Source organism: Panthera onca, chromosome F1, assembly GCF_046562875.1.
Source record: "Panthera onca isolate mPanOnc1 chromosome F1, mPanOnc1 haplotype 2, whole genome shotgun sequence".
In the NCBI taxonomy this organism is placed as follows: Eukaryota; Metazoa; Chordata; class Mammalia; order Carnivora; family Felidae; genus Panthera; species Panthera onca.
The window spans coordinates 58,369,259-58,396,357 of record NC_138355.1 but is presented as its reverse complement, the minus strand read 5'-3'; the positions used below and the strand labels follow the sequence as shown (position 1 = coordinate 58,396,357).

The 27,099-nt window shown below is 47.2% G+C and overlaps 1 protein-coding gene across 4 annotated transcripts in view; it reads right to left on the bottom strand.

The window, feature by feature from the left end:
• Positions 1–23,844, bottom strand: part of TGFB2 (transforming growth factor beta 2) — an 80,946-nt gene extending 57,102 nt beyond the window's left edge. For 3 of the 4 annotated variants that reach the window (XR_013553095.2, XM_078440754.2, XM_078440756.2), the window contains exons 1-2: positions 23,493–23,844; positions 9,760–9,843 (exon numbers count right to left, since the gene is read on the bottom strand). Coding sequence is in view for 3 of the 4 variants with exons in the window: in XM_078440754.2 (XP_078296880.1) it covers positions 9,760–9,843; positions 23,493–23,838 (430 nt within the window). In the remaining variant the exon portion in view is untranslated. The remainder of the gene's footprint in view (positions 1–9,759; positions 9,844–23,492) is intronic. The other variant, XM_078440755.2, reaches the window with a different exon arrangement.
• Positions 23,845–27,099: the final 3,255 nt, after the last annotated feature.

Genomic DNA, 27,099 nt, shown 5'->3' with positions numbered 1-27,099 from the left:
GTTCAGAGAAGGTAGCTGACTTGCCCGATATTACACAGTTAGGATTTTATCCAGGTCTCTTTTATGCAAAGCCTGTATTTTCTTTCTATTATATCATAGACTAAGTGCCACACTCAAGAGTCATCTTTGGCTCATGTGTGAGTCACTTTCTTGGCTTTATCAACCATAGGTTAGGATCAAAAAAACCAAAGGCTGTCATCTTCACAAGTTTAAAGGAAGGGACCACCGTCTGTTATAACAAAGCAAAAGAAACAGAGAGGCCCATTATATGAACCCGTCTGTCTAGACAGATGACTAAACAGGGGTCCCTCCAGGGTTAGACTTGAATTTCCTCCGTTCAGCCGGTTGGATATTTAGCAATAAAAAAAAAAAAAAAAAAAGAAAGAAAGAAAGAAAGAAAAAGAAAAAAGAAAAAAGCGCTGCTTAAAGGCTGTAGTGCTAATCCACCCCCTTCTACGCTACCCAGAGAGTAGTTTAAAAGTCATTCCAGTGCAGCCTGCATGTGTTAAAGTTTCAAGCAGAAATCAGATTGAGACAAGAAGGGCCCTAAAAATACTTGTGCTGTCTGGCTAAAGACCCAAGAACACAGGCCTAACCGTCCCTTTATAACTCCAGTGACAGCACTGTGAACTCGCAGAGGGAGCAGGGTGCAATCCAGGTGTCCCTGTAGGACTCTGCACGGCAAGCCAGCATCAGAGTGGGGCTTCTCCTCTTTCACACGGGCTGGGAGGTAGCTCCTCCTCCTGCTCCTCCCGTGCCCTGGGGACTCTGCCCTTTTTCTAACTTATAATATGAAAGACACTACTGCCAGCTGACGAACAAGTCAGCCTCCTTTCATCAAGGCTAAGAGAGATAAGCAGAGGCTGGTGATGTTTTCAAGCCTGTTAATATTGCTACGCTTTGTGTACAGAAAGGTCTTCCAGGTAGGTAATTAGGAGTTGGCTACCAGACTATGAGGCCCCAGGCAGAAACTGGAAGCTTATCCGTTAACTAAGATCTTTCTCATCTCCCCAAGAAATCCTTAGCAACATGGAAGGCACTGTTTCAATCATGGCCCGTATTTGCAAAATTCATTCACTCCCTCATTTAACAAATATTTACTAGGTGCCCGAATCTACAACATTCTTTCATATGTATGGGGATAGATAGGACTGCCAGGAACAGGTGGTAGAATCTCTAGGGGCTTGGCCTGGTACCATTCTGGACTTTTAACAGGCATTCAAGGATAAATGCAGCAGTTGAAGTAAGGACTCAGATTTACCAGCCTGCAGAAAAACAACAACGATAACCACAGAAAGGTTGTTCTAACCAAGGAACAAAACGAGAAACGCCCGGATTTTGTATCCCACAGTCCAGTGATTCCGCGATCTGGACAGCAGAAGAACTACAAGGAGGCACCACACTTCATGGGAGTTCACATTACAAGAAACCATTTCCATTCCCCAAATGGGGAACACGGAACACAGACGCGCTAAACTCGGAAGTCACCACCTAATTCCCACATCCGTGTTCAAGCCCTCAGGTTCTGGCGCGTGCCTTGAACTTTCCTAGGTTTTTAGGAGCGAAATACTGTATTTAAGGGAAAAGAACAAAGACATCCAAACATATCATTTTTTTTGTTTTTACAAAAAAGAATAATTTCTTAATAATATAGACACATATTATTCTCAGTGAATGCCCCTTTTCTGACATCTCATCCTTTCATCCAAAATTTTATATTTAAGTTTATCATCTCAGGGGCCTGACTGATAGGATGAGCTTTGGAGTCAGAGAGACCAAGTTCAAGTTCTGGCTCTGTCACTTATTAGCTGGGTGACTGTGGGGAAATTCCATGATGCCTCTAAGCCTTGGTTTCCTTACCTATCAAATGGAGAATGATAATTGTGTTTACCTTATAAGGCTAATATTTAGCACGGCACCTAGTGTAGCTATTCGATAACCGATGGCCAGCGTTAGCATTATTTTTCACCTTAATTAACGTTACTAAAGACAGAAACTGCCCTCTCCCTCTACCAATACCCCTACTCACACATATGCCTTTTCTTCATGCAGAAATTCACTCTAGCAGGACAGAAAATCATAGTTTCAACGAAAGCTATGGAAACCCCCAAAACAGAGGTTCTCCACTCTAGCTGAACATTAGAATCACCTGGGGTTCTTTGGAAAACAAAAGATGCCCGTTCCTCCCCTGCCCCCACCAACTGAGTCAGAACTTCGGGAGGTGGCCCCCAGCATATCAAATGCCCCCTAGGTGACTCAGTGCGCAGCGACGCAGAGAATCTTGACACTACAGCCCTCAGACGGCGACCGAGGCGTCGACAGTCAATGCTTCCAATGAAGGGTCTGAGCACGGTGCTATCTGAAGTCCACGGCCAAGTCCCTGCCACGGGGCCAGCGAACCTGTAGGTTAGCTGTCCTTGGTGCTCCCCTGATCCCTCTCCGAAAAGACCGCCCTCTCCCTAACACTCACACTCAAGGCAACAAGCCCTGAAGCGTCCGTGGCCACAGTTCCAGAGGGAGCCGCCCTCCCTCTCCCCTGAGTGTGGGCAGCGGACAAGGTAAGTAGCAGCCTTGGAAAAACAAGCCACACTGACCAGGAAAACAGAGACGCAACCCCCGCTGCCGGCACCAAAGCATGCGAGTCAGCTCCACTTCAGAGCAAAGGTACGATCCAACTGAATATTAGAAAAACGTGGTCTGACCGTTTCGATTTCAGAGGATCCAAGACCAATTGTGACTCGAGTCAGCGGACAAAGTTCACATTCAGCAAAACAGCCCCAGCAGCTGCCCCAGGCACACAGCGGGCCGATTCAGAGACACAGATGTCCAGCCGTGCGCAAAACAATGCTTTCATTTTTTTCTGCTCTTTCCCACCACGGACCTCAAGGGCAGGATGGAAAAGCCCATCATCTGCGGCCACTAGGGACAGGCCGTGGAGATGATTATGAGCGTGCCAGACCAAGCCACCGAGCTTGCTCAGGGGCCATCAGCACGGACAGGCGGTTGTCACTGTGTGGAGAGTCACACGGGAGATGCCCCATGCCCGCAGGGTCACTCTCCATTTGCTCACTGGACACAGCAGGAGGGAGCACGAGTCTAAGCAACCTACCTAGTAGGTCGCTGTCAGGAGACCAAGGTTCAGGTTGGACAGGATTCTAGGCAACCACACGGCACGTGACGTTTCCATTGTCAAACGGGCACGGAACTCACACGCATCTTGTGACCTACTCTCCTGGGACGCAGCCTGGGTCTTACTGGGGACAGCATCTATCAGATACTGCTGGGCGCATCAGGACCATGGTGGCAGTCTGAAACCCTGAGGCTACGGGATGTCACTACACTACATGTTGGGGAGGCAAGCTTGAGTTTTAGGCTTTCCCAGACATACGTAAGTTTCACCTAACACATCAGGGCTTCCTTCAAAAACCCAGTACTTGCCAACTGCGCCATTTACACCAGATAAAAATGGATAATGACATTTATGTCTGTCTTATAAAATCAACCTACTAATTATTCAGCAAATATCCATTGTAAAAGTCCCCATTTTTCCACAGACAAAGCAAGAGTGTGAATCCAATCACGTCACACACGCGATACAGAAAGTTTTTGACATGAATGAAATCTTTCTTCCTTCCCCAACTCCTCCACCTACACTGTGGTGAATGGTATCAGTGGTTCAAAATGTCTGCCCCTCTCCCCTGGGCCCATTGCCCCCTGGCATCCACCTTTGTGCTCCCTTCCTGTGCTGTTGAAATCAGCTGTGGCCAATGGAACCTGGGCATGGAAAACGGCCGTATCTCCTGGTCCAGCCAGGAGGTCAGCATGCCCAAGTTAGAGGCTGCTCCTTTACCTGGGTCCCGGAATGAGGATGTCATGGAGCAAAGCCACAGCCAACCCAAAAATCCTTATAATATGAGCGAGAGGTCAATTTTGGGGGTATGCCATTGAGAGGAAGACAAAAGCTCTAGATAGTGACCTTGAGCTTGTAAAATAACGCCATATTCCACAGAGTCCCATGTGACCACAACACATCACCATCTAATGGATTTTATAGGCAACAGGCAAATTGTGTCTGCTGAATGTATCAGCCTTGGATAAAAAATACTGGATATAAAACTCCTATCCCGTAGGCTCAGTATTTCCAAGTGGGTCTCCTTAAGGAATGTATCAGTTTTTTCAAAGACCACACCAAGGGCTCTGCTGTTTCATGATTCATTAAGATGGTAGTTATGCAAACTCAGAGAGGAAGGAAATAATACAGAAAGGGAAATCTCTTCCTTCCAGAGAGCATACACAGCTTCCCATTGCTGCTTGAGGACTGCCAAACGGTCATTTCAAAGGTTGTCCCTCAAGCGGCAGGTATCACCTCCCCCAGGAAGACCTCCTTCACCTCTCCAGGACAAGTTAAGCAATTCTTCTTATTTAGAATCGGGCCTCTTACTTAGATAGAATCAACCATCTGGTGGTGGCTTTTTGGTCTTGCTTGGTTGGTTTGGTCTGCCTGACTTCCTCACTCAGTGACAGCCTCCCTGGGGTTGGGATCCACACCACATTCCTCCATTTGTTGGCCTACCTAGCACGACACTTGGCCCACAGTAGACTGGATAGCTACTTCTCGTACGGACGGATGAAGGAGTAAGATCGACATGCCAGTCTTGCGGTTCAAAACTTAAAAGTTAGAAAGCCAACTCTGGTCCAACAGAAATGCTTTTCAACGAATAAGAGACACAGTTTTGCAAATTCCCTGGCTTATGACCTCATTTCAAAGTTTAGGCAAAGGCACTAGGCACATCTGGACACATCCAAATACGCTTCTAAGCCCAACTTTCTAGTTGACACGAGGAAAGGTAGTTTGTCCTTCTTTCAGGCCAGTACATCGTCCCCGATGAGTTTAGTGCCCCGTGTCCCTGGCCGCTGAGTCAAAGATGGCTGTGAAGAGGCATTACAGCGAGTATCAACTCTAGTTCTGCCATTCCACACTTGTCAGCACAGATGGGAGACCCAAGAGGTTATCTGAAAACACAGATAGCTTCTTCCCAGAAAAGAAAGGGCAGGTGAGTTGACGATAACTCAGGAATATTAATTTAAAACACTAAAAACAAACCATGTTCTATATACAGAACCCATGGTAGCCTGCCTATCAGATGATTACTAAATAAAGAACTCAGCAGTATTGGAAATGCTTGATATAGTGAAGTTTCACGTGGAAATGCAGCTGCCAAACGGCCGTCGCGATGCATTACGAAGACCTCCTCACTGCACCTCACGCCCCTACGTCAGTCACCCTGGGGACTATTCTCAACTTCACAGCCATCAGGACAACCTTGACTAAAACCACCGTCCTCCCTCTGTGGCTCAGAGGAAAAGCCACAGGCTTTACAAGGACCTGTCTGTCCAATAACATCTCTCTCATCTCCTCTCCTAGGACCCTTTTGATCATCCTGGAACACGACCAGAGCAGCACTGGCTGTCCCCTCTACCAGAAGTGGTCTTTCCCACACAGCTCCAGGCTCCTCTCTGACCTCCTTCAAGCCTCTGCTTAAATGCCACCCTCTCCACGAACGCTTCCACGCCCAGCTTCTCTGAAATTCCAACTCCCCTCTCCAGCCACGACCCTGCTCCACGTTTTCTGCTCTAACGTTCTCAAAATTCTGCCATTCTTATTTCGTTTTTTAAAATGAATTCTTTATCTTCCTCCAAAAGGTGGACCTCTCTAAGGACAAAGGTGTTTTGCTGTTTTATTCACTTATCAGGGTCACTAGCGCCCAGATCGGCGCCTGACGCACGGCAGACACTCGGTAAATACCGTAGCATGAACTAATATCATAAGAGTGTCCCGTTTCTACCTGTGCCTTCCCACAATCTCTGCATGCATTTGACATTCATTTCTCTCAAAACTGTACCTGTATTTGTAATGAATGTAGAGATCTTTTCATTAAAAGCTTTGTGGGGAAATAGTATTAATACCATCTGTGTTCATTCTTTGCATACTTTTCATTCATTTCATTCTTTTCATACTTCGATCGTGTGGGATGGTTGGTGATATAGTCCATGCAGAACTGAACATTTCTGTAAATAGTTTGATAGCCCCAAACCCTACAGTAGTTACAGAATATCCATAATGTGTGGCCGGATTCAAAATACTTACGGTTCCAAAACCACATCAGAATAACAGGAGGTATAGGACTGCATAGATACCAAGCAATTTATCATTAAGTTTTCTTTTCAATAGCTGGTCAGATGTGCACCTGCTCTACTACCTCTCGTTGAGAAAAACAGCATTTGGAAAGAGGAAACTGCCGTTACTCAAAGCTGAGTTTGGCTGAGAGAGTGAGTAGAGTTTACATTCCATTGTCGGCTAGATCCTTACCCCATGGAATGTCTGAGAACAGAAATTCAGGCCGTGAAGAGGTCGGCAGTGCTTTGATCCAACAGAACGTCAAGAAATTAAACACTATACATTGACTTATACGTTATATACGTCACTTACACATAATGCACGCGTTTTCCAAATTCTCCTTCCACTCACAGTTGCCCGGTTGAAGGCACCTGAGCGGAAAAATTCACCCCCAAGCATAACTTCCAAACTAGGCACCCGTTCCCCCGTGTGTCTAATTTATTTCCGTACGCACTCACCGCTCCCTCTGTGGTGAAGAGTGAGCAAGGGAAATGTGTGACACTATTGACAACAGCCCTACCTCGGTACCTGCACGCACGTGGGAGAACGGAAGGCGCGGGGCCAAGACTCTGCTGTGCCGTGCATTAAGGGTCCCACACTTGCGGAACCAGCTGATCGGACACAAGCCCTACTGGGTCTGAATCCTTCCATGCTGAAGGGCTGTGAGTACACGGTCCTGCACATTCGGAGCATCCACAAGCCCCGGTGAGGTCAGAACAGCCCTCGGCGTCTGCTTAGGTGTCCAGCTGCCTCCACTCCCCCCACCCCCTCCACGGATCTTGAGATCCACGGATCTGGTCCGAGACCAGGCCAGGGAATCTGCTTTCTGTGACACCTCGGGAGACACAACTGCAGGCCACGCTTTGAGAAACACCATCTTTAAACCTTCACGGGGCTACTTAACAGCCTCTCATTCAGTAAACTCTCAAAACAAACACAAAAAACCAAAACCAAAACAAAACCCCAAACCACCTGAATTTGCCTTCACAATTTTCAATCCATTTATCCACAGGGAGCCCGTTCCAGTTGCTGATCTCCTGGCTTCTTCTATCTCATTAGGAAAAGCTTCAGGCAGGCTAACCTGATCTCAACCAAGATTTTGGGGGGGGGGGGGGGTGATGAATTTAAAAAGAGAAAAATGATTCAGCAGCCACATGGGCTGTGAGAAGCAAGGACCATTTCGTCCTCCAGAGGATTTTATTTCCAGCTGATGAAGCACCAGCACCGCCAGTCCAGTCGTGGGTGTCAGAACACAGAGTTATCAACTACACCCAGGTTAGAGAGTGAGAACAGCAAGAGACGCCACAGGCCCAGCTCCCTCCGGCCGCTCCCAACATCTCCTTGGAAGGGAGAGGCGGTTCACACAAGGTGACAGGGATGGCCGTGGAGCCGCTTGGCACAGGCCAGCCTCCACTTAACGAGCGCTCAGAATCACACTCAGCATGGAGAAATTCACCCTGACCCTGGACACTTGCCCCCTGGCACCCACTCACTTACATTTTTACTCAATTACTATTTCTAAGAACAGAGACAAAAAAAAAAAAAAAAAAAAAAAAAAAATGCAGAGCCCCACTGCTCAGCGGTCTTCTATGGAAGGTCTGAAAGGGGTCCGCGGGCTCTTCCCACAGGCCTGGAGGCCGGGGGTGGGGTGACAGAGCCTCCCACTGTACAGGAATCGACATGGGGCTGGTGCCCTATCTCTCCTTTCCACACCCTCGGAGACACTCCTGATCTTCCCAGACTCGCTGAAGAGCAGGGTGGGTTTCCAGTGTTGTTTTTTTTTTTTTTTTTCACCAAAGAAAGAAGGAAGCTTGTAGCAATTAAATGACCGAAAATAACCCCAAGTGAGGAGTGTCTGAGAGGAAAAACCACACAAGGAAGCAGAGTGGGGCTCTCAACTCGTTTACTAGGGGAAGAAAAGCGGACAAGGAAACGAATCCAAAGTAGTCACCGAGAAAGTGATAAAAATGAAGGGGACGAGATTTCAAAGGGGACGCAAAAAGGAGGCAGGAAAGTGTGGGAGCTCCGTGGCCTGGTGGAGGGCGTGGAGGCCAGACCTGAATTCAGATTCTGGCTTTGCCTGTGCTGTGCCCGAGGACAGGGTCTTTCCCTGTCCAAGCCACGGTCTCCTGACACGTGGGGATCGTCATCCAGGCCGTGCCCAACCCACCGACACGGGGAAGGGGTCAGGATGATGCGCCTTAAGTGCCAGGGACACAGGAGGGAGTCAACAAATGTTTTCCTCCTCTCATTCCATCCTCCCTTTCCTTTTCCAAAAAGCCAGTGGGACAAACACCAGCTAATTAACTCTTCTTGGTTTGGACAGTGAAATGAAATACAAATTATGGATTGAAAACAAAATATAATCTGTCTCACAAAAGGGAAATCTAAAAGCAAGGATTAAACTTTGCACTCTTTTCACATGGCAGTTCTTAGCCACTTCAGTTCATGAAAATAAATGTATACTCTCAGTAGAATCAGTTCTTTTTGAGGAAACCCGGCCTAGCCCATTGGAAATAAACTACTTCAATCCTTCATTCCTTGATTCCTAAGAAGCAAGGTTGGTACATTGCAGGGGAGGATATACCAGTGAATCAGGTATCTACCAGGGTAATAAAAACATTCCTTTTGTCCCCATCTGGGACCTCTGCCCACATTTAGCACCGATATCATCCAAACCTTCTTGGGGTCTCAAAAATGCAAGTGAACCAATGCCAGGATTGCAAATTCATTTCATTTCTTCCTGAACATGGATCAGGGGCAACTTCGGACCCCTGAGTTCTTGAATACCTCAGGATCATCTGAGTCCTATTTTGCTGTGGTCTCCCTGCTCGGCATACAGTAGGCACTCAATAAAGGCTGGCTGAATTGATTACCGTTTCAAATCAGAAAGCACTGAGACCGCTGGCTTCAGTGCCCCTCGGCCTCGCACGTGGTACTGGCTCTGAGGGGTGTGCACTTGTGCTGAGGGTCAGGGTTGAGTGGCCAGCTCCCACGTCCAGTCGGCCAAAGGCCTGACCCATGACAATCCACTCTCAGGCAACCCAGAAATGACACCATGAAGGTCACAGATAATGGCAACTTTCCCCTAGGCTTCCCTATGAAGAAGAAAAGCTCCTTCTTCCCCTTCAGTCGAGTACAAGAAACGTTAATTGAGCAACTACTGTATGCCGGGCAGAAGAACATAGATGCAAAAAAGAGAACAAACAAATGACACTTGATGTTTTGGCCATGCTGTTCAACCCCTCAGAAAGCATCCTCCATGGGTCGGGGGCGGGGGGGTGGTGTCGCAGATCCGTCTTTCGGATCACTATGTCACCCCCGGGACACACACGTCATATACCCACAATCCGTTCTTTCACATACAACAATTAAGTCATCAGTTACCGCAAAGCTGTTCACAACTTTTTCTCAGGTAAACTGTGACTGACACTTTGGGGCGCCTTTGTGACTATTCAGCAACAAGGCTGCACTTCAGAATTCTATCTTGCCTCTGACAAGTTCCCCACAGGAGACACACACGAAAGATGGACTCGATGTCACTACATCAAATGAGGTATAAAGCAGACAAGTATACTCACCAAGGTACCCACAGAGCACCTGGGAATGTCTGGAACACAAGCTGCCCACTGAGCCAGAGGGTGTTGTAACAACTGGGCAGACAGCTAGGAGTTTTAAAAAGCACAGTCATTAGCTATTTTACTGAGGAGACGCCTCGCACAGAGCTATACAAAGATTCAAAGTCCAAGGGGCCTCTCTGAACATACTTATTCCCCCACATACGTAAGGTCCCTGCTACTCAGGGACCAAGGAGTTACGAGGGATTCTGGATTCTGGTCCCAGATCTGTTGATCTCTTAACCACCAGCCATGCTCCTGAATTCCGTTTTCCCTTTAACACTTAGCTCTAGCGTCAAAATAACAATGTACAATTTATACACGGAAATGGTAAAATAAATACCGTGACTTATATTAAAGATGAACAGGAAGGGCCTTGACCTCCTTTGACAAAAGACAGCCTACCTATTGTGAATGAAACTGAATGTTTCATTTGGTTGGCCTAGATTTCGGTTTTCTTAAAACCCCCATCGTCATTTCTAACCCGCGTGTGGAAACTCTTCGAATAAAGTCAAAAATGCGAGTGGATTTTGGTTCGGGGCTGCTGAGCTACAGTTTAGAGATCTAGGGCTGCGTGGGATGGATTAAACGCATCTGCCATGACAGTGATCCCATCATGAAATTTTGAACTTTTCTTTCTCTAAAGTAACAGCAACTATACCTCGTATATCGCCCACCATATTTTTATTAAAGAAAATACACCGAAAAATACCTCTAATCGAAGAGAAAACACTCTTGAGTGTTCTGTCTGGGGTGGAGTGAGTGACAAATGGATTTTTGCATAAGAACATGTAGACTGAGGGGCGCCTAGGTGGCTCAGTCGGTTAAGCGTCCGACTTCAGGTCAGGTGGTGATCTCGCAGTTTGTGGGTTCAAGCCCCGCGTCAGGCTCTGTGCTGACAGCTCAGAGCCTGGAGCCTGATTTGGATTCTGTGTCTCCCTCTCTATGTGCTCCTCCCCAGTTTTCGCTCTGTCTCTGTCTCTCTCTCTCAAAAATAAATAAACATTAAAAAAAAACAAAATGTAGACTGAAACCTTTACCCTGTCCCTGGTTTCCTGTGAAACTCAGAACATTAATCCCTGGATTTACCCAAACCTCTGTTTCTGTAAGATGAAGCATACGTAACGCTACCCCTGAGGGGTTTTAGAAGATCACAATGACACCGGCAAACTGAAGGTGATCGAGGGACGTAATAGTATGAGTTATCTCATCTGATAGACGAATCCCCGACCGGCTTCCAGACCTGGTGTGAACCTACTTCTTCCCGAGCTCCCCACCCAGATGTAAAACCCATGTACCTTCTGTTCACCGAGGGTACGTCCTCCAAAAGCGGTTATCACTGCCACTCTTCAGACCTGACTTGCAAACTGCTTTTGACCAAAGACAAAAGCCTTGTGGGCGGATGCTTCTCTCTCTCTCTCTCTCTCTCTTTTTTTTTTTTTGCCAGATTTGTGCCTATTTTATCTCTCACTTTGAAAATGGATAAGGAAGCCTTTGTTTTTTCCATGCCCTGTAACTTACCGTCTCCAACGTTCCGCCCACTACCAAGACCCCAAGGCCATGCTTTCACATGTCTGTGGGTTACACCTTCCGGTCAGAGCCCTGTTTCGTGGAGACTCTGGGACTCCGGATGGCCCGGATGGCAAGGAAGACGAAGGCCAACACCCAGGTTTCTGCAATATGCCCCTATCATCTTGCCACCATATGCCGCTACCAGCCGGCATCTGCTCACACGTGTTCTCCCCAATGAGCAACCATGTTGTTTATTTTTAGAGCCTCGACACAGCCTTCACAGGGAGAAAATTCCCTCGAATAACCCGTCAGCCAAGACAGGAAGCTACACTGGGTATAAACTGTTTGTCACAAGATTAGCAAGTCAAACAAAATCCTCATTCATATCTGACCTCTAACAAGAGATGCTGAAAGTTATCTTAAATAAAAATCTCCAAGACTATAACCAGAGAAAGGCAGAATATGCAGAGGAAGTCGCTTGGCTAGCAACACTTTTTCTTCCAACGATGGCCCTGTGCATTTCTTGGGGGGATTTAACTCCTTTTCCTGGGAAACAGCACCTTCTTCAGGCCAGTGGATGTCGTGGTGCCGGAAGAGGGACAGTTCTAGTAACAGAATCCCGATCTCTGAAATGCCCCAGGTCACCCAGGTCAGAGGAAGTCTGGGTGGGACCAAGGCAAGGTAACTACCGTCCTTTGCAGTTTCCAGCAAGTAGTCTTCAAGTATGCACCTTTGGTTTACTTTTACTCTGTTATAAAGCTGCTGTATTAAATCCTTTCTTTCCTTATTCTCTTGCTTTGTTTTGTTTGTTTGTTTTTAAGCAAGGCCAAAAGACAGGGCGCTCTGGTGCTGATCCATTGTGCAGAAGTAAAGACCGGAAATCGGATGGAGACAGAAGTGATGCTAACAGTGATTATTTAGGTTAAAGAAAGCAATTCTTAGTTTTAAAAAAAAATCAGTCTCAACTATCCATATGACTAAAGTGGCACTGTGGTAGGAATATGCTTTTTTAGATCAATGAGCCTTTGGATATGTATGAAATGCTGTATAAAGTGTGAACACCTATGAAATTCCGAGACATGAATTAGTTTTAGAGAAACAGTCCTTTTTAGAAGTATTTGGGCACCCCCTGACTGATAGTGGAGGACTATCACTCGTGTTACGTCGGAAGATAGAAATGGTCCTGAATTAAAATTCTGCATGGGTAATTTGCAAAATGCCTAAAAGATTATGATATTAACTGTATAAGTTGAAAGGTTCATTTTGCCTGTGATGACACAGCTAAGGAATAAAGCTAAGGAACAAAACAAAAACAGAGTGTTTCCGGAGCGTCTTCTGGAGCTCCTGCCTAAGAATCACCTGGCTTTCTTGTCAAAGGGCAGGTTTCTGGAGCCCACGTTAAAACTACTGAATCCCGGGGCACCTGCGTGCCTCAGTCGGTTAAGCATCTGACTTCAGCTCAGGTCATGATCTCACAGTTCCTGAGTTGGAGCCCCGTGTCGGGCTCTGCACTGACAGCTCGGAGCCTGGAGCCTGCTTCGGATTCTGTGTCTCCCTCTCTCTCTGCCCCTCCCTTGCTCACACTCTGTCTCTCTCTGTCTCTGAAAAATAAATCAACATTTAATTTTTTTTAAATAAATAAATAAAACTACTGAATCCCAATGTGGATGGAGGGTAGGAGACAAAAGTTTGAGAAACCCCATTTATAACAAGCACTACTACTGACATAGGGAACTCTTTTGCATGGTAAAATTTGAGAAACTTTGGTATAGGTATTTGTGACTTATAGTTCAAAAAGGACTTTTACAAAATCTCACTTGACCTTGAGGCAATCCAACCAGGTGGATCAGGGAAAAATCAGCCTCTCACAAAGTCTACTTTTCTGGGTAAGTAGTGGTTTTTTGTAGTGTGAAAGTGTCTATGAAAGAGAAAGCATTTCTGGCTGCAAGATAGCTTAACCATAATTAAATGCCATTACAAATGCTCCAGTAAACTTGGTGTGGAGTTAGTCCCCACCTCAATCCCTCCAAACCTGCCCCACAAACATCCTTCTCATGACTGCAGCAGTTTTGTATGTGGGTACTATCATTTCTTCCCAACACTTACTACAATGAGTCTCTACTTCGCGAATTCCCAGCAAATGTTACTGAGAGAGGGCAGACTGCTGATCCCAAATGTGTAATGACTCGGGGTCAGCTGGGCTCGAGACCCTCTTTCTAGAATCTGGATACTAGTGCCAAAGAATGAATGAAATTAGACATGACTCTCCACACATAGTTTCATTGTTGATGGTGACATTTTGTGACAGTGGAATTCTCCCAAAATATGTCTCTCTCCAAGACAAATTAGCACCAGTCACCTTATTCTATGGGGGAGAAAAGCACAAGTTTAGGGAGTAGGCAAAACAGTGGCGGTTCAGGGTTTAGTTCATACATCTGACCAGTAACTTCCATTAACCAGTGACTTCCATTAACTTCCATTAACATACTTCACTTTCATTAACATACTTAACTAGGGCTTTATACTCTGAGGGGGTACAAATGAATGACTAAATTATTATTCAAATCAACATGACTTTTTAACAGACTATTTATTTATTTATGAGAGAAAGAGAGAGAGAGAGAGCGCACGTGTGTGAGCAAGGGAGAGACAGAGAAAGGGGGACAGAAGATCCAAAGTGGGCTCTATGCCAACAGCAGTGAGCCTGATGTGGGGCTCGAACTCACCAACTGCGAGATCATGACCCGAGCCAAAGCTGGACGCTCAACCAAGCGAGACACTCAGGTGCCCCAAAAGACATATCTACAGGTGAGCACGGATCCTTCCGAACTTGAGGAGGCGGCCAAAACTCAGCTCTGGTTCTTGCCCAGCTACTTCCAGTTAAAGCTAGGAATTCTGGCTCACTCCCATCTCTGTTTCTTTCCCACTAACATCCAGAGCCCCAAATGCCAAGGTATGAGCTTGGATGTGGGAACATTTCCCCTCAGAAAGCCCAAAGAGACCTCTGAGGGGGCAGCTCTTTTACCAAATCGCCTAACTTCTGGGGAAAAAAAAAAAAAAAAAGTCCTCAGTCTGTGATTTTTTTTTTTTTTTTTTTTTTTTTTTTTCTTGTCCTTCTAAAGCAGACTGTGAATATGTCATCCACTCTATTGGGTGTTTTCTCAGCCAGCAACTTACTTCTAAGCCTTTATCATAAAGCAGGGAGCAACAACTTCCGTGGTATTGTCATTAAGATGTCAAAGCAGAAGTGAAAATGAGATTAAGCCACTGGATGGAAAAATAAATGACCAAATAGGAACCAAACTCCCAAGTGGAACAGTGACTGCCGAATCTGGTCTAGAGAGAATAATCTCTGATCGATCTGGTCTAAAAACAGCACTGAATTACCAATACTGAAATGAGTCCAAGACTCAAAAATTAAATTCTATTTTCCCGAAAATTCCCATTGACGTTGTGAAAACCATAAATGTTTTAAGTGCGCTTAAAAGACACTAAAAAGTGCTTCCATCTAGATTTGCAAAGGCCGCTGGACTTGTGGTCTTTCTCAAAACCAAACTCTGCATTCCTATTCCCAAGATGAAGTAACAAATAAGGATCCTTACAACAGCCTAAAGTTATGAATGAGTAGTTATTTGTGAACCAGCTCGTCAAGACAGATGTGGTATTTGTCAGCGTGGTGTGGGTCAGATAGGGAAAGCCAAATGAGCAGAGCCAAGGTCTAAGTCGCAAACATTTTTCTTTTTCTTGCAGGAGACTGGAAAGATGCTGTAGGATTTCCTGAAACAAACAACATCTCCCAAAAAAGCCGTCGCATGCTGAAATAGACATTGTCAGCAAGCCAGTGTCTCTGCTTCAGGAAGAGCCCGCTTCCCCGGTCCCAGCATGCAGGCAGCAAGGAGGGCCTGACCGAGAGCGGTGCTCTCGCTGAGGAACGCGTGGAACGTGCCAGCAAGGGCAGACAGCTGCGGGGGGAGCTCGGAAATGCATCTGAACTATTTTCAGAAGGTTTGAGCCTCACAACCTCCAGAAAGCATTTTCCGTTTGCCTCCAATTGCTCAGTCCCCGCGGTTAAAGGGGTATCGAAGCCCCACGCTTCCAACTTGTTGGGTGATAACATATCCCAGGGCTCATGCGAGGGAACGAAGGGATGGTCCTGGTCCCCAAATGATGGCTTTCTCGGCTGTTGAGAAATCCAGCAGAGGCTACATCCGGTAAACGCAACTCCGCCGGGACGGCGATGTTTTTCTCACACCAATGAAATGGCTTCACTCGGCTGCCCCAGGAAAGCAGGAAGCTCCCTCGCACGGAGAACATCTTGCACTGGGAACAGCCGCCCAGGGCCCAGGTGAGGCCTCTCCTCTCGGCTATCACCTCCCGAGTTTTCATTTCCTCCTCAGACCCTTTGTGGTGACCCTGGGCCACCCTCTCTCCTTCCTGCCATCCATCTTCCTCGTGGAGACTTCTACTCCCTGATGTCATTTGTCGCTAAGGCCTTTTTAAAAATGAGTCACCTGACAGCTAAGGAACTGTTGCAGCCAGTGCTTGGTTATGGAGGTGAAATGAGGTCCACCACAGCTTCACTTTGGCTGCCTGACCTGGCTCAGCCTTGAGCGCAAACGGCCTGGATTCCATCTCAGCAGACTCTCACTTGGCGGGAGCGGGGGCGGGGCAGGGGCAGGAAACCTGTGAAGAAGGACCGAACCAGGCCCAGAAGCACCTTACACAGAAGCACCCTCTTAGTATCAGCCTCTTAGGAACCACATCCGCTCCCTGCGTCACTGCATTTCAAACTTTCTGGCCGAGAAAGATAAAGGGGTGAATGCTATGTGAGCCATATGCATGGTCAGAGAGATCGGTTAAAATACTTGAGACATGTTTTCCCTAAACGTGTATATACCCCTTGAAACGGTTGGTAACATCTTGAGAGGTCAAAAAAAAAAAAAAAAAATCAAAGCAGGAAATTAACTTGCTGAACTTGCGCCACAAAATGCCCTTGAGATTCAATGCAAAGCAAGCCTAGTAGGTGCCAGAAACAGCTGCACTCGGTACTTTTTTACCCGCGTCTTAATCAGTCCTTTCTGACGCTAGGGAACGGGTGTTATTGTCTTCATCTTTACTTTTTTTAAAGTTTATTTATTTATTTTGAGAGAGAGAGAGAAGAGGGAGAGGGGCAGAGGAGAGAGAGAGAGAGAGAGAATCCCAAGCAGGTTCCGTGCTGTCAGCACAGAGCTGAATGCGGGGCTCGAACCCACAAACTGCAAGATCATGACCTGAGCCAAGGGTCGGACGTTTAACTGCCTGAGTCACCCTGGTGTCTCTTTCTTTATCTTTAGAAGAGAAGAAACTGAGGTCAAGTTAAATAAGGGGCCACAAAGCCACGAATGGCAGAGTCAAGATGGGAATTCAGCAGGAAGCAAGTTAAACGTCCCTCAGGCAGTTTGGACAACAGGCGCCGAACCAGCGAAGCTGCTAACTAGCTAACTAAAACAAGACCACGTTCTAACAACTGCCATCGGCCTTGTGTTCGATGCTATCCCCGTGCTCATTACCACACCAACCTGCCTTCCCCAAAACACTAATTCTCTGAAAGAGACAGGATGAATCCTCCTTCCATCAGACCTATTAAAACGTTGGTGAAGAAACGGCTGCAGCTCCAGGCCAAAACCAGGGACTTGATAAATCAGCATTTTTGCATCAACCAAATAGAAAGATAAAAGTTGAACGTGTTAAAGGCAGGGAAGAGGACCACGGGAAAAGGACCATGGCCTCAGAGGTATATTGCCTTCTGTAGGGAAAGAATTCAGAGCTTAACAACATAATTCACGGTAGGAGAGGAGAGATCCCACTCTTCCGTGGATGTGCTACATCGTTCTGCAAGAGGGCCAGGAAAGTCAGGCTCTCCATTTCCTGGTCTCTTATTTTAGGGTCCCAATTATCTGTGGTAACTAAGAGCCTTACTTTAATAAGTCACATCCCTGATAGAAATAGTTACGTCCAGGTCCTCGTATGTCCCAGGGAAAATGCTAGTACAGACTTTATAGGGTTACTGGTGAGGATCCAATGAGGACTTGCATGTAAAATATTTAAGACTGTGCTCGACACATCGTCAGCGCCCAGCGAAGGTTGGCTGCCATCATTATCATTCTCACCGTGATGCTCTTTATTATCTGTAAAACCGGAAACAGGAAATGTATGGGTACGAGAAGCCCAGTGTTGCCGTTCCCACAGTGATAGGATCCATGGGGCACATTCTCCCTGATAACGAAGGGGAGTCGATTTCATCTCTACATCTCCTGGTCCTGATGCTTGGGAACCATAAATCCTTCGTCTGCTGCAAAGAAGACCTACTACGTGCTGCACGCAGAGCTAGGCGCTTCTTTCCGCAGGCCATCCTCCACGCGACAACCCTAGGACACAGGTATATTCTTCATCTTTAGAAGGGAAGAAAGCGGGGCCTGGTAAAGTGAAGGTAACGGCCATGCACGCAGATATTCCAGAATAGCTGAAGAAGAAGAAGGTAATGCAGAGACTGTGGGGAAGAGGTCAAAGGGCAGTTTTATGCAGAGCCAAGGCCACCAAGCCGGCCCCAGGGCGCAAGGTGGTCACAGGGCAGTGCAGTTCAACACCCACTTCCGGATTTCCGAGGTTAGAAAAGAAACAAATGACTACCCACCCCGCGGTGTTTGCAGCAGGATGCGAATTGCTCCTAAACAAGTGAAGAGGCCGGCTTTGAGTCTAGGCAAACCCATCCAAGAATCTTTAGCGAGCTATTTAATTTAAAATACCTGGAGAACGCTGAATTCCTAGGTTTAAAACGATCTTCGTTTAAAGAATATTAAAAAACAAAAGCGCACCATATGGTTTCAAAATGACAATGGAAACATTTGTTTATCTGGGCCAAAAGCACATTTCATCAAGCTGTTCCGAATCTGCAAAGTGGAATACACCCTGCAGGAGAAAGGCTGCCTGCGTAGAGCGAGCACATCTGGCAAATCCAGATCCTCTCTCCAGGATCCGTCAGGACCGGAAATGCTACATCAAGACAGCTGAAAGGGCTGTTTTCAGAACTCCTTCTCGCAGCCTCTCTGCCCTGAGGCTACTCACCTTACAGCAGAAAGCGGGGAGGGGAGTGGGAGCGGCGGCGGGGGCGGGGGCGGGGGGCGGGGTCGGACCGAGAGCCACCCGGTGGTCGCCAGCACGCCCGCCGAGGGCCCGGCTCCTCCACTCCGTCTCCCTAACCTTCTAAAAATGCAGCCCGAAGTGTGTTGTAATCTCTGGGCGAAGGCCTAACAGTCAGTGACCTCCTCGGTGCTAACCCAGATTTGATGTGGGATCAGCAGTGAGTCATTAGCCCTTTTTTTTTTTTTTTTTTCGCGTCTCAGTTTCCTCTAGGAAAAATGATCTGTCATTCTTTCATATCTTTATATGAAAGATGCTCGACTAGGTTACATCAGCGTCTTCTCGCCAGGGAAAAGTCAGAATTTAGAAAGTGCAGCTCCGTGAGTAGACCCCAGGGGTCGCTGTGGAGACACAGAGGGCTCCAGGTCCCTCGGCCAGGTCAGGAGGTCCCCACCTGCCCCTCTAGCTTCGCAAAGCCCAGCCTCCACGGGATGGGGACGCCTCAGGAGAAGCTTGCACCTCACCTGGCAACAAAAGCGGCCCAACTCCTTCGGTTATAAACAGCATCTTTCTCCCAGTCTTTGAAAAGCAAAAGGAGGAAAGGAGAGGAAATCCTGACAGAATGTGACCTAAGTTCAATGGAACCACAGTCAGGCACTAGAGTTAGGACAAGCAATGATACAATTAAAAATGCAGAAATTAAAGTCTGGTCCATTGTGTGTTAATAACTCCATCATGGTAGAAGTCAAGGGGTCAAATCCGCTTGTCTTTGATCTTGCTCTCTTTCTTTCTCATACCTCTGGACACACAGAATCTTAAAAAATAAAACCCCTGAATATAAAGCAAAAATACTACTCTGTTCCAGCAATTGCTAACATTTGCCTTCATTGGGCAGCTGGCCAAGAGTCCAGCAATCTGTATACAGAAAGACATGTCCATGAATAGAATCTTAAGTCGAAGTCACCAAAACCATAGTCCTATTGGTATTCATTCTACATTCCATGATTTCACTTGGAAAATTACAGGGGAAATAGAAAAGGAGGTTGTTTGCTATTGAATGCTTAACTCTCATGTGCCACAATTACAAAGGAAACCTCATGGTGATGTCTCGGGCTGTAGCTTTCAGTTTATCTAACTCAATAGGATAGAATAAACCGACACAGTTATTTACTTTCTTCCGGTGCCTAGGGTGCAGAGTCTACTCTTCATTAACACGAACTGCTGATTTTCCTTGCAAGGAAAATCCAAGACAGCTCCTCACTTCTTCTTGCTCTGTTCTAACATCATATTGCTGCTGCCCGAAGTCACTGATGGGTGGGGCAACATCATTATTTAGGCTAAATGAATGGGGAGTTTGGATGTCTTCAATTTAGGTGCTCGAAGAGCATAAGAAGAATGTACATATCACACCAAACTGGTCCAGTACATACTCCCACTTAATTAAGCTAACTTTCCGATTATCTTTCTATTCAATGCTCTCAGGTTAATGTCCTTTTGGACACTCAGTTATTTTATGGTTAGGATATTACTTTTAAAATGGCACTCCTAGCAGAACTGAATAAGCCAAAATCAATACCAGGCTTACTAGGGTTTCTCAACATGCACATTGTTGACATTTGGGGCTGGACGAGTGTCTGATGTACGTGGTGGTGGGAATGGAGGGGGGGAATCTGTCCTGTACATTTTAGGGGGGTCAGCAACAGAACCCGGCCTCTACCCAGTCAATGCCAGGAGCACCCCTTCCCTACCAAGTCACGACAACCGAAACTGTTTCCAGACATTGCCACAGGTTCCCGGGAAGGGAGGGGGAGGGCGGAATCACCACCTGTTAGGATCCCAACACTGCCCGATCTGTGATGATGAAAAAAGTAAGAGGAAAGATAGAAAGTGAAACTTTCTCTTTCTTCTCTTGATTGTCCAAGCCTCTACCGATTCCAATTGTCAATCATTTGGATTCTTACCCTAGTTGACGGAATCCCTCTCCAAATTTCTAAAGCTGTGCGCAGTGTCTTTCAAATCAATGTGCTTTGAACATCAAGTGCATTGTCAAAAGGACTAGACGGCCACTAATTCCCACTGGGTAAACTATCGGTAAACCTTAGCATAACTCCACTTTGAGCCTTAAACCAACAGCATGTGAAAAGATCAATATGAATAAATTCAAACCTAATCAGACCCCTTCTTTAAATGTTGACACAGTATTATTTATATCCCATAAATACCTTCTTGACTAAAATTCATCCTAGGAGATTGGCACCTGGCCAGTTCTATTCATATTTACTATATTTATACAGTATGCTGGGCCAAGGATAATATTTAAAACAAAATATGCCTGAGGGCATATACAATATCTCTTATATTTTTACTTTTAAATCTCCACATTGCTAAAAATATTTAGTCTGAACTGTATAAAATGTCCCACAAAGGGCTATCAGCAATCTGTAATGATATATAGCTCATTGAGTATAATTAGAGCATATTTGTAATATTTGAGCTGAAGTCACTCCCTGAACACTAATAAGTTGGTGGTAAAAAGTGAACCAGTGATCTTTCCCATGCCTTCATCTCTGGGGCTTATGACCCTTGCCGGATTCACTGCAAGAAATGACAGGCACACTCCTCCCCACGGTTACTTCAGTGACGCCCGAGTTAAAAGCTGGGTGGAAAGTCCTAAAGAGGGAAAGCTGGTATATAAGCCAATGCTGTACTTTCAATTTGCTCTTTAAAAATATGGTGGAGTGATTTCTTCTTTTCTCCCTTTTTTTTTGGAAGGCTTCACTATATTCCAGTATAACTAGAAAGTGCTGGAAAATCAGTTAACCTACTTTCTATAAAATTATCCACAGCCCTTGCACAGTAGTATCGAATCTGCTCTTAATATGGTTTTCTGCTCCTAAACTTCCATAGAAGGCTGCATTCTTTGTATGAAAACTGATAGGATCTGCATATATTTTTTATACCGGACTTATCAGAGCTTTTAATCTATTTGGTGGCCGGAGGTAGGATAGAGAAGAGAATCCGCAGGGTGATCTTCAGTGACATCCTCTGAAATCCCAACAATCTGAGGATTTTTCCAATTTGCTGATGATCATTATTCTGGGCTGGATCATCTCAGCAATTTGGACCGAGATGCACCAGAAAGAGCAAGGAATCAACACCCTCTTAGGTAACTTGCTCTCTCCACACCTGTCTTAATGAGGAGCAGGGATCAGACCTCCTGTCTGTTATAAAAGTGCTGGCAATTCATTTGAACTTTCGCAGGTAAATACGGTGCAGATTCTATATAACCTCCCTACCTACCAGCCCAAATACCCGTAGAACGGATACACGTGCTTGAGAAAGCACACGGACTCCCTCGACTTTCTGTTTGGTCTCAAGCACTGTGGGCCAATTACAGTCAACTTTCTTTCCTAATATCTCCTTGGCTCCACCCCAGGTAGAAAGCTTTACTTCCTGAGGGGAGTAACCGGGGTGTCTGCATTTATCACCGCGGTTGAGGAAGGCCCTCATGACGATACTAAAACCATCCCGCTGGCCAGGATCCCCCCGCATCTGCTCTGCTCTTGAACAAGAAGTCGAGAAGGTGCAGCCAAAGAAAGGTGGCCAGGAAGACTGGGGTTAGATACACGGGCTGACGTTCTGAGACCCGCAAGTACAAGCCATGGGAAAAGTCGCAGGACTGGGACTGGTCAGACTAAAGAGAAATATTAAGAAGGAGAAGTACCACCCTGCAATTAGAGCCTCTAGGACAAAAGTACTAAGATGGCCATATTATCTATTTAGGCAAGACACAGAGACTTTGTGAAGGCGGCCAGCAAGTATATAGGGCATGGAAAGGGGAGGAGAGAAATGGGCAACCAATGAAAAGTTTATGACTGGGGATTTGGAATAGCAAATGTAGAAGCTTTTTTTCTTCTTCTTCTTCCTGGTATTTAACCCTCTCAGGTATCACTGGAGGATGATGCTTTTTTTTTTTCTTTCTTTTTTTTTTTCTTTAAGAACTTGGATACCATTCTCAGCTAACTGTCCTCTCCTCGCCCCCCCCCCCAAAGGAACTGCACGATAAATCACTTTACTACTCCCTCTGCTACTATATGCCAGCTGCCCTCCGAGAAGCCAGTTTAAAAAAAGAAAAAAATCGGCTGTCTTCTACTCTACGTGAGATTTAGGAATGCACCAAAGTTACTGCAAGGAAGCCTATGCAAGGGCCGGGAGCCGAGGCTCTAGGAGTAGGAAAGATAAACGGTAAACCCCGTGAGGAAAACGATCTGCTCCAGCAGCGATCTTAAGACAGGTCTGAGTGGATTCTGGAAAATAACGCCAAGTAAAACGCTTTTAAGCCCCGTCAGAAGCGACGTTGTCCTTCCTACCACTCCAGGTGAACTCAAAAGGGGACGTGGTGACGAGGGCTCGCTCTGCGGGGAGTGTAAACACCCAGCTGTGGCAACAGATGCGAGAGTCGAGGGTGTCGAGTTAGTGTTCGAGGGGTCTCCAAACCGGGTTTTGTGTCGACGATGCTGACATTTTTCGGGGCGTTAGAGACAATAGGGAAGGCTTGGGGAACCCGCTGATAGGTCGGCCCGGAAAGGGGCGCCTTCCGGAGAGGCTAGCTCTGAGCCACTTTTTTTTTTTTAACCCTTGGTGCGCCGGCCCGGCGGGCTCCGCGCCAAGCCGAGAAAACGAGCCCACCGGGACGTCGCAGCTTGACCCTGCCCTAGGGAGCGCCTCTCGTTTGACAGAGGAGGGGGGCTGACTCCTGGCTGGTGGCCGAGAAGAGACTTTCGGGGGCCAGAAGGACAGAATCGCGCCTCGTACGGGACCGAGGCGTTGGGGGAAGGGAGAAATGGAGAAAATTAAGTCGAAAGTCGCCGACTGCAAGCCTAACGTTCTCAGGCACCCGACTGGCGAGGAGGTGGGTGGGACGGAGGACGGGGAGTGGGGGGGGGGGGGGGGGGGAGCGCAGACGGGGACCCGGAGCGGGAAGGGCGATCCCTGGAGTCGTGGCGGCCCCGAGAGCCTCGGGCAGCGCTAAGCCTCGGGGAATGGAAGCGAAAAACAGTACTTACTTTCCGAGGGGAAGAAGGGCGGCATGTCTATTTTGTAAACCTCCTTGGCGTAGTACTCCTCGTCGCTCCTCTCGCGCTCGCAGGCGGCCGCCCTCCGGCTCGCCTTCTCCTGGAGCAAGTCCCGGGTGCTGTTGTAGATGGAAATCACCTCCGGGGGGACTTCCTCGGGCTCGGGATAGTCTTCTGGGGGGCTGGTGAGCTTCAGCTTGCTCAGGATCTGCCCGCGGATCGCCTCGATCCTCTTGCGCATGAACTGGTCCATATCGAGCGTGCTGCAGGTAGACAGGCTGAGCGCGGCCGTGACCAGATGCAGGAGCAGAAAAGCGCTCAGCACACAGTAGTGCATTTTTTTTTTTAAAGGTGGAAAAAGTTAAAAAAAAAAAAAAAAAAAAGGTAAAAAAAAAACTAAGGAAAAAAAAAAGAAACCGACAACTCTCAAGTACAGATCAGGTAGATTTTTTTTTTTTTTTAATGCGAAACTTTTGCAAACAATCGAGAGTCAACGTCCAATGGAAAAAGGTATCTTGCTTGAATTCCTTTAAAAAGAAGATGCAGGTCGTTCCAAAAGTGGAAACATTAACACACGGTGGGCAGGGAGAACCCTAACTTTGGGGAGTAAGAAAAAGTTTTCTTGGAGCGACGAGTTGGGGGGGGGGGGGGAAGAGATGAGTGGCTATTAGGCAGGAATAAATTTAAGAGGAGGAAACGGAGTTCAGTGTGTCAGTTTCGGGTGCGGAGTGGCGGATCTGAACTCGGCTCCTCCGGCCAAAAGGGAAGAGATGAAAAGGTCCCGGGGCTGGCAGCTGGCGAGCTGGCGGGAGGGGCGCCGGGAGCGCTGTGCGGGGGGCCGCCGAGGCTGGCCGGGCGGTAATTTAGGTATTTAAAGAAGGAGCGGTTCGGCCCTGCCTTCCACTGCGGCGCTGAGAGCAGGAGCAGCCGCGGGTCCGGAGCGGAGAGCGCACACGTGTGTGAGTGTGTGAGTGTGTGAGCGAGTGTGTGTGCGCGCGCGCGTGTGCGCGCGCTGGGGGCGAGCCCGGCGCGCCGCGAGGAGGCGGGTGCGCTCCGCACGGCGCTCGGGACTCGGTCGGGTCCTGCGCGGGCCGCGGCGGCGGCGGAGGCGGCGACGATCCTGCTCCCGGAGCTGCGCGCGGTGGCCGACACCCCGGCCGGCGCGCGCCGACCCGCCCGGCTACTCCACGTCGTGCCGCCGCTCGCAGACGCGTCCAGCCTCCAGCGCCCTCCTTCTCCTGCTTCTCCTCCTCCGCTCGCTCCGGACGCCAACCCGGCCACCGACGACCAGCTGCCGCCGTCGCCTGCAGCCCCGGGGACGCGCTGACTAGGGAGCGTTATTCCTTAAGGGGGCTGCGAGAGGGGTCCCTTGGACTCTCACCCTTCCCCACCCTCTCCTGGGTTCTCTCCCACTCGGACTTTCTCGCTGCGGGTAGGTGGGCACTTGGCACCCTGAAAGAGACCCTGTCCTTTTCCTTTCTGCAGCCGGGCAGCTCCTCACTTTGTTCCCGAATGGCTCCCTAGACCGTTATACTATGTTCCCCATCCCTGTCCCCGTGTCTCCGTCACTTGCGCTCCTGCTCTTCTGTTCCTTTCTCTGCCTCTCTCTCTCTCTCTCTCTCTCTCTCTCTCTCTCTCTCTCTCTCTCTCGGTCTCTGCTTCTCTCTCCTGTCTGCCTGCCTCTCTCTCCCTCTCTCTCTCTCGTCGGGAGCTTCTGGAGCTCCCCTCGGAGCGGACCTTCTGCTGCCAGCAGATAACATCACGATCTTGCCTGGGAGGAGAGATTTATAAGTTCTCCCTGAACCACGTGTTTGCCTTCAACAAAGTGACGTGCTAGGATTACAGTCAGAAGTCCTCTCGTTTACTTAGACCACGAGCTCTCCCTGAACCGTTGAGGGGGTGTGGAAATGAGGACGGCTGTGGGGAAGGGAGGGAGGAGGTGGAGTGTGCGCCCTGACAACAGTGATTTATGGTATTTACTTTATATAGTCATTTTGGACGCGTCTGTTGAAGGACAAGCTATCAAGCCTCCCGTTTTTACTCAGCATGGCTCACTCACAGCCTCCCAAACCGAATCACTTGCTCTAGAATGTCTTTCCTCCTATATTGTACACACACACACACACACACACACACACACACACACTCTCTCTCTCTCTCTCTCTCTCTCTGTCTCTGCAAATGAGCACCAAACAGTTTACTCAGGATTCACCCAGCCCTGAGACCTGCTTCCAATCCAAGATTCACCTCTTACTTTTTTAGTGGAATTATTTTCTGGGATTCCACCAGACTGTTGCTAGTACCTTTATCCTGAAGCTTATTACAGTTTGCTGTTTACTGTCTAGTCCTCCATTTCACAGTTAATTGCTGAAAACATAAAACAGATCTTCATCTTTTTTATCTAGAGAGTGAAATCCATTTACTTGTTTCATTCTTTAAATGAATGAATGGGTATCTTAATTGGCTGCCCACACCGCTTTTTGCTATGGCTCTCTCTTCACCTTCTTCCCCAGCTAGACATGAGTTGGGCGCTACATATAACTTGACATTTTCTGTTTCACTCTAGTCTCAGATGAATCCGAGAATGATTCTTGCCGCTGTTCACTTTTCCCTTTGTCTTTTATTTTATTTTATTCAGTTACTCAAAGTCAGCATTTTCATTTCATCATGACTGTGGCCATACTGCCTAGCAGATGATTTCAACCGGAAACTCTGTTGTTTTCCCCCAAACTCAAAGCCTCTACATTAATTCCTTTGTTCAGATGTTTCTTTTATGGTAGAAAGGTCACAAGGAACTTTAACTTCAGGAGTTTACATGGGGATGGGACCCGTATCATTTGTAAATAAAGGGCTGAATAAATAGTCATAATTATAGAGGACATATACTACCCTTAGTAATGTGGGACAGATAGGTAGAGGTATATATATGGTCATTTAATCTTTACAAGAACCCTAGAAAGCATTACAATTATCATTATTTTGCAAATGAGAGGACTGAGGTGCAGAGAGACTAAGTACCTGGTTCAAGAGCATAGTAAGTGCAGAAATGGATTTTATAGTCGGGATCCATTGTCTCTGTCCTTACCCACTATGGACTTCTAAGATGCCCTGGGCACACGGGTACCAGGCTATGTCTGACAAACGTGGATTCCATAGTGAAGTAAGTTTGGGAGATACGTGGGTCCCCGTTGCTTCTTGCAGATTCACAATCCCCATCATCGTGTTAAAAGCTCTGAGAATCTTGCAGGAAAAAAACCCAAAACTGTTCTGCTCTTTTATCTAGCATATTCTGAACTCTTCTGAACATGGAGTTATTTACCTATGAGGGCACATCGGAAAACTCTGAAATCAAGAGACTGTTCCAATCCACTTCTGAAAATTATGTATAAATCAGCATTAGCAGTTTCCTTTCCTTGAGGCCAGTTTCAAATCCAAGCAGCTCAAAAAGACTTGGACAATGAACTGCCATTCCAATAGCCAAGGCAAAGTGTCACCCAGAGGAGATGCTGTGGGGCTCGCAGTTTCAAGTTGCTCTCCCCTTGAGTTCAGTTTGAGAACTGCAGTCTGCCTGTACACGAAGGGGGAAAGGTGAATATTC